General features: G+C 37.6%; 1 protein-coding gene across 1 annotated transcript; it reads right to left on the bottom strand.

The window, feature by feature from the left end:
• Window positions 1-195: 195 nt before the first annotated feature.
• LOC124301249 (DDB1- and CUL4-associated factor 10) lies at window positions 196-7192 on the bottom strand. Its single transcript, XM_046756076.1, has 6 exons — window positions 6283-7192; window positions 6056-6169; window positions 5763-5960; window positions 5199-5370; window positions 4438-4653; window positions 196-4329 (listed from the first exon to the last, which is right to left on the bottom strand). Exons 1-6 carry the CDS (start codon window positions 6486-6488, stop codon window positions 3148-3150), a joined length of 2088 nt encoding a protein of 695 aa, XP_046612032.1. The 5' UTR covers window positions 6489-7192; the 3' UTR covers window positions 196-3147.
• Between the last annotated feature and the right edge of the window lie 418 nt (window positions 7193-7610).

Genomic DNA, 7610 nt, shown 5'->3' with positions numbered 1-7610 from the left:
AAAATAGTTCGACCGAAATTAAAAATCATCTCTATAAAGAAATATCCTCACCCTAAATTGTTTCCTCCCTTTTTATTATCGAAGGTTTGAAATTACCGATTAAATGATTTTCGAACCAGAAATAGTCTAGATGATTGTTATATTTTATTGATCGCGTATTAGTACAGTTACATAATGAAACAAACCAATAGAAAAGGAAGCTAAAACCATCGTTTATTTGTCTATCCTCATCATATTACATGTCATATTATTGAACGACCCTTGCTATTAATTTTGTTACTTATATTTTTTCCAGAGATTTATACGTATGAATTGCAGTTTTTTATATCGATCGCTAAGGAGAATAAACATCATGCATTTCATCCCTTTTAGTATATCTCATATATCAATACATAAAAATGCATGTACAATATTTAGGATATGATCGAAGCGAGACAAACGTTTTCTTCACATATCATTAGCTGCCAAACACACTTTATTTGTTTCAATATACATAATGACAGTTTTTATAATGGTTCGGCTTGAAGTTAATCTGTAGAAATTGCACGAGAATGGCATAACTCATTGATAATATCGCAAATAACGCGTTTGCGATTTTAAGTACTTTTTATAATTTTTCATCATTTTACGAATTATTTGCATTCTTATCTATTCCTTACATTATTTCTTTTTTTCTTTTATCTTCTTCTCATCGCGAACCCAAGTGACTATCGACATACATTGCGAAATAAGTTTATTTGCGAGATAACCACGTGTACCGTGATCTAACAAAAACAAATGGAAAATCGAATATAACAATAATAATAATAACAATAATGATTGTACTATAAGTTAACAGTGCTGAATGGCAAATGGAATTTTTGTTCTAATATTTTTTTATTAATTCCATAGACTTGCGTTATGGCAAATTGTTTCTCTTATAGAATAGTTTGGCATAAAGTTCGACGTGACATTGCGTAAAAAAAAAAATAAATAACAAGTTACCAATTCAAATTTCAAAGTCGTACAAAATTTGTAAATACCACAAAAACGTTTTTAATCTTGTAAATTGGCGAATGTTTTCAATTTTTTGTTAAACCACGTCGATATAGTATAAAATTATCCACATGCTTGACGGCAAAAGATAATGTGAAAAACGAAATGAAAGAACGATATAGATTGAAAATAAGACGGAAGAATTTAGCACGGCGGATAGCAAATATATAGAAAACGCAATTCTAATCGTATAGTATCAGCAACTGAAAAACAAAAGAAAAAATAGAGAGATATATCCATGCATGTATATTATTTATACATACCTATACACACACGCACACACACACACACACACACACACACCTATATATATATATTATAAACTAGACAATAAATTATTTACAAATGTTCAATATATAATATATATGTACTTTACAGTTGTTTTTTTTTCTTTATTTTCTCGTTTTCTTTTTCGTCTTTTTTATACTTCTCAAGTATGTAATATCGGAGGTAAATATTCACAATTTCCTTTCTACCTTTTAGGATCTTAAGTTTTCATTATTCGTATGTATAATAATACAGATATAAGTTGTGTGCATACAGCGCGTAATTATAGACTCGCAAAAAATTAGGAATCGATGATTCACAAGACTGTATCCGGATGATTGTGATATTCCGTATTTGTGTACAAAGATTATAGACGCGTATGTATAGTCGTGTTATTTGATGTCGTTTCAATTAATGCAATAAATTCGGATACCCGAGATTTAAATCGAATTGAATGCTTCGATTTGATGATTACTGTTAACTATTTGCTAAGCTAAGCTGGTTCTTCAATCGGGAGATGAAATATTCAGCGTCATAAAACGAGGAAGAAAAAAATCAGTTACTCGCTTTTAATATCTTCGGATATTAATTATACAAAACGTATACATCTACCGCTCAAATAATCATTATAAATTTAACTGCCCTGTGTAATACTCGACAGTAAAAATTTTGGTTTTGTTTTCTTTAACGTTTCTCCCATTGTACGTCGTATTTAAAACCGCATATTACAAGTATAAAATAACTTTAACGTGGCAATTGATACATTTTGATTATCGATTTATTTTTGTTTCATTCCTCCCTCTAAAATTCGAGTCTTACTCATGAAATGATAAATAAAATTTCTAAGTATATATTAACATTTAACTTATGTACAAGGCTTGAGGAACGTTTCAAACTGCGCTGAGATAATTATTCTTCAAAACCAAAGTTGATAAACTCGCAGAGTTTCTAGTGCTACATAATTATAAGGTGTATACATGTAAAAATTATTAGCAAACGATCTGGATCGATACGTGATAACTTTCGTGGTAATTTTATTTCAGAATTATTTTCAACTCTTCAATATTTTTCTTTTTCTTCTTCTCCCTTACGTTACGAGAATAAAGAAAAAAAGCTGTTTCTCGGATCAACAGCAGTGCAGACGGTCCGACCTCAATTCGAGTAAAACGTCAAACGTTTGATAAAAAAAAAATTGCAATAATATAACAATGATAATAATAATAATAATAATAATAATAATAATAATAATAATAATAATAACCGATACCGGGAAAATACTGAAGGGAAAAATTCGCGTCGAAAACGAGAAAAAAAAATTATTGCTTTTAAGTCACATCTATAGTACAAAAATAATAATATACAACAAACGTAGCATATATGTATTATACTATACGTATATGCATGCGTGCGGTGAAACTAACGTCGTTGGTTCACATTTATTTTTCCCCGTTCTTATTCGTGTATATTTATTAAATAATTATTCTATTGTTTAATTACGGGTTTCAACTTTATTTTTCCATCATCTTGATATTTATTTTCTTATTTTTGCTACCATGTTGTAAACATGTGTGTATATTGTATATATATATATATATATATATATATATATTATGTGTTACACAGGAAAAATTTGATTTAAATTCACTATTACAAGATTGCAGGCTACATAATACAGACTATTCCCTGCGTAAGTTTTTACAAAACAGAGATCAACGACTGTCGTTCGCGTGTGTTACATAGGTATACGAATAATATAAATACCACGAATAAAAATTTCGAAAATGAGAACGATAAAAAAAAAGGAACTAAAAAAAAATAATGAATAATAATTAAGGAATTAATTAGCTAGACCACCGGTTGATGCCACGTAATCTGTCCGCTCAGACAGCCGGAAACGAGTAAACAGTGTTTCGGTGAAAATTTCGTGCTAACAACAATGTCCGAGTGACTAACGTTGGTGGCGAGTTCGTGTAATTTAACGGACTCGTTGCCCGGCGGTACGCAGTTAGAAAGGTCCTGACAGTCACCGGAGAATGCTAATAGACGAACGCCGTAGCCGAAGGGCGAGCAGATCAATCTGCCGTCGGAGGAGAAGCAGAGCTCCTTGATGTAGCCCGAACCCACATTCGGCTCCTCGATGTAGTGCGTCAGCCTCGGCGTATTCTGGTGGATTTTATGGTTACGCGGTATCGCGTACATCGTCTGTGAGCCTTGCCTGTTCTGGCCCTGCGCCCTCGCCCTGTCGCCGAGTATGACAACGGTGTGGGACGGCGGCATGCTGACGCTAACGCCGCTGCTCGACCTGGGCAGCCAGTCCCTCCGTTCGCCGGGGGACGAGTGGAATTCCCTCTCGCGTTCTCGTCTGTGTCTCGCTTCCCTTATCGCTACGAGAGCCTCCCAGACGTCGGTGCTGCTCACGTGAAGTTCGAATCCATCGATCACGTTTCTTCGCCGCAGGTCACTGAGCTGGGAGTTTTGACGCGGCAGTCTGTAGTCCTCGGTATTATCTCCCGGAGACGAGTTGCCGCCTGGTAAATTATCGCCCTCGTTGTCGCTCTCGTGAAGTCTGTTCGCCTGCCGCCGTCTCTCCTCAGCTTCACTTCCCGAGCCAAGTCTGGACTCCAGGGAATTTTCTATCGAGCTAACTTCTACTACACCGAAATTCGTCCTCACTATGTTTCTCTCCAGTCGCGGTAGCGCCCCGGAACGGGACTGAGACCGCGAATTTCGCCTCGGTATGTCCTGCCAATTGCTAGTTCGCGACGGTCTTATAGGCTGCGTCGCGTCCGTCGATACGAACGAGTTCGTCATTATGTCAGTCACTTCTTGCACTATTCTAGCTCGGCTCACGCTGTCTATCACGAACGGCGACGTGGTTCCTGACCTCGAAGGCTGCGGCTGGTGATCATCCTCGTATTCTTCTACAGAGAGATCGTTGAAGTGCGATGCCGAATCTTCGTTGTCTTTAACCTGCTCCTCAATTTGCGCCGCTGCGTCAGTCTCCTGAATGTCGTGAACGCAGGTCCACTAGAGAGGAGTTGAAATGGGTCAGAGGTTTACTTCGCAATAAAATTTACAAATATCGGTGAAACGAAGATTCAAGTCTTTTGCGAAGATTTCTCGGATATACTCTACCTCTGACTTTTCGCCCGTACTGACGTTCCTCGACAGAGCACACCAGCCCTGTGGATGAACCTGAAGGCTTGAAATCACCTCCGCGTCATCCCCAACAGGAAAATCAGTAAGGAACTCGACCCTATTATGTGATCGGGAGTGTGAAAAAAGGTGTGTAAAACTCGCTGCTACAGGTATCGTCGTCTGTGACAATTGCATGAGTCTGTACATATTCGGCTGTGAACAGAAATTGAACAACGAATGATACCTGCAAAAGTTTTTTCGCTTCTAGAATTTACATTTTCGCGATTGAAGAAAAGACGTTTCACAACAATGTATTCATTGCTACCTTGAAAGTCATTTCAACTTTTATCATCGAATAAAAGTCGTGTACATGAATTTTTATTATAAGATATATCATTGTCTCTCTCTGCGATTTAATTATCTGTTCTCCTATATCTCTGCAGAGTGTGATAACTCATATATTGACAAACGATATTTAATATATATATATTACTTGCGCAATTCAACAATAAAAAACAACATGAAATAACAAGTTTTATCTCTGAGATGATAGCAGTCTTCTAACCGACGTTCATTAGTATGAAAAAAATGAAAACACAATCTTTATCGAACAAACTAAGTATCATTTATCTCGAATTTACAACAAACTGTAATGAATTCTTTGTATTCATTTAATTTGCGAGATAATTTTTTAACTTACTTAGGACTTGAAACTGAGGAACTGTGAAAATTGAGTCTGAAAGCTCAGATTATAATACCTTGAATCCTGCTAAATCCTGCGACAGAGTGCTCAGCTGAAGATTGTGTATAATGATTAAGTACCCAGAGGTTGTGCAAATGAGCATTTTGGTTGCATCGGGACTCAGCCTAGTCCGCATGAGTCCGTTGGTGTGAAATACTCGATTGTACAAAAAACTGTTCTCTGTAAAGCTGCAAGAGAAAACGAGAATTAAAAAAAGAAAGGAAATCGAAGTGCAACCGAATTAAATGAAATCAGTGAGAAAAGCCAAGCTGACAGCCAACAATTTGCCAATTTGCAAACTTGTTATTTTTTATTTCACAATCAGGCTACAGTCGGCAAAGAAACCCTGACAAAAGCAATTCAATCATTCATTCACTCACTCACTCTCACATAAAAATGCTAATTTCATGTCCAAATGAGGCCAGAAGAATTTCTAGAACATGTGACATAACAAGACTGGGATCTCAAGGACACAGGTGAAAAGTATCTGCAGTACTGTATATTTTAGCTGCGTTTTTTTCAATGATTAAATAGCAGTATTCTCGATGACTCGGAGAGCTATGACTCCACAAATCCTCACCTATTGATGTCCCATGTATAAATACTGCCGTCGAATCCACTCGTCAAAAGTAAACCGTCGCTTGGACTAAACTCGATATTCTTGACCCAATTCGAATGGCCTTGGAGAGTTCTTATGCGCTGTTTAAGATTTCTCGCGTCCCAGAGTGCCACGGTACTATCGTCTGAACACGTAGCGAACATCCGCTGATCCAGGAACCTGTAGATAAACAAGAAGTAAATTTAATCATTGTGTATTCTACATTAAGAGAACAAAGTCTCAGATTTTAGCAGGCAAATGACCAAGTTTATTACCTTACACAGTTGACACAGTCATTGTGCGCATTGTCTATAGCGTGTATGAGCCTTCTGCAAAGTGGATCGAACATCAGAATACTGCGTTTTTCGCATGCCGCAAGCAGGAGGGACCTGAAAAATAAGGATAGAATTATCGGAAGGGAAACAAAAATGGGCCAGCAATCTCCAGATGCTGAGCGAAACGGAACTTGGAAAGGGGAATCCAGGTCGACAGAGATTCTTACCCATCCGGTGAATATTCTAGGTTGAAAACACCGCCGTGCATAGCACTGGAAACATTTTCGCGGTGATCCCAGGAGGTGCATGGCTGTATGGAGGAATAGAGAGTCTTGTAGAATCTGTCGTTGTGACCTAGAGGGAACTTGAATCCAATTTCTCGCTGCCTGAGCCACGAGCTATTGGACACAGGTTTAGTTCTTATTTTTGGCATTCTTCTTCCTCCTCTCCTCTGTACGTTCTTATAATAATTAAGTCACTCAGAGTTCGGTGGTTACGATGGCCGAGAGTTTAGTTTAGTTTAAGCCGCGGTTCAAGGGCTCCCCAAAGTTAGGTTAAGTTCGCCTCTCGGTTGTCACTCCACGAGTTGCAACGAACGCGGGGCTAAACTAAACGCTGCGATCCTTCGCCGATCGTGTAAAAATCACGATAATAACAGTAACAACAGAAATAATGACAATGGTAATGACAAGGTTCACGAATTTCTGGCAAGACGGTTTAAATCACTTTCTGATCCTTCGTTACGCGCATGATATCGAATGTTATTGTCGAATGTTGCGCGCCGATAATTTATTATTTTCCAGTATCTTTTTAACCCCCGACTTATTTCCATCAACCCTGTTAAACAGGGTGTCTTCCCATCCGTCCCACGTTTGTCTTCAATTTCGAGATTTTTCAACCCGAAACAAACAACCCAACAATCCGATTCTGCCTCACAGTACGTTTGTAGAAAAGTGCGTTAACTTCAAAATACTTGACCGAATATCACATATCCATCTTCCCCTGTGCCAGGCAGGCGGGCGATTGCAGCCAGTACTCTCCATTTGGTTTATCGATATATCGATATAACAACCCTCGACACTGTCGACTACCCGGGAAAAAACTAACAATATTCAACAATCTGATCAATGCTCTTTTCTCGACCGCCTCGCGCGGTCACGAAATTTTGAAATCATGCTACTACCAGATGTATCAGTAGACTTGACGTTCGCTCGAAGTATCAGCCGCTTTTCGGAATTTAGAATTTTAAGAATCTGAATTTTGGAGTGAGGAAACATGTTTCCTCTTACGAAGGTTAAAACTTGATACGATCAAACTCGAAACTAAAAGTAAATCTTTGATCCAGTAATCTCTACAAATCTGTCGCGCTATACAGTCAGATTATGTGTATTCTTTAGCCGTGAAAATCAAGTCAATTAATAAATTTACCTGACAATGATGATTTTCCTAATTAGAGTTTCTCGGAATATAACGGAATACCACACTATTGTTAGTACAATTTAGCACAGTTGGAAGGAATTAAATTAATTTTCTATCACTCCAATCGGCGCCTGAC

This window comes from Neodiprion virginianus, chromosome 3, assembly GCF_021901495.1.
Source record: "Neodiprion virginianus isolate iyNeoVirg1 chromosome 3, iyNeoVirg1.1, whole genome shotgun sequence".
In the NCBI taxonomy this organism is placed as follows: Eukaryota; Metazoa; Arthropoda; class Insecta; order Hymenoptera; family Diprionidae; genus Neodiprion; species Neodiprion virginianus.
This window is presented reverse-complemented; position numbering and strand designations above follow the sequence as displayed.

What these genes read in the sequence shown, in the direction of transcription:
- LOC124301249 (XM_046756076.1), bottom strand. Translation starts at nt 6,488, where the DNA reads ATGCCAAAAATAAGAACTAAACCTGTGTCCAATAGCTCGTGGCTCAGG. An exon ending in CTAGAATATTCACCGGATGG is followed by an intron (nt 6,170 to 6,282) that starts GTAAGAATCTCT and finishes CTTATTTTTCAG; the next exon opens with GTCCCTCCTGCTTGCGGCAT. An exon ending in AGGATTTAGCAGGATTCAAG is followed by an intron (nt 4,654 to 5,198) that starts GTATTATAATCT and finishes TTCTGTTCACAG; the next exon opens with CCGAATATGTACAGACTCAT.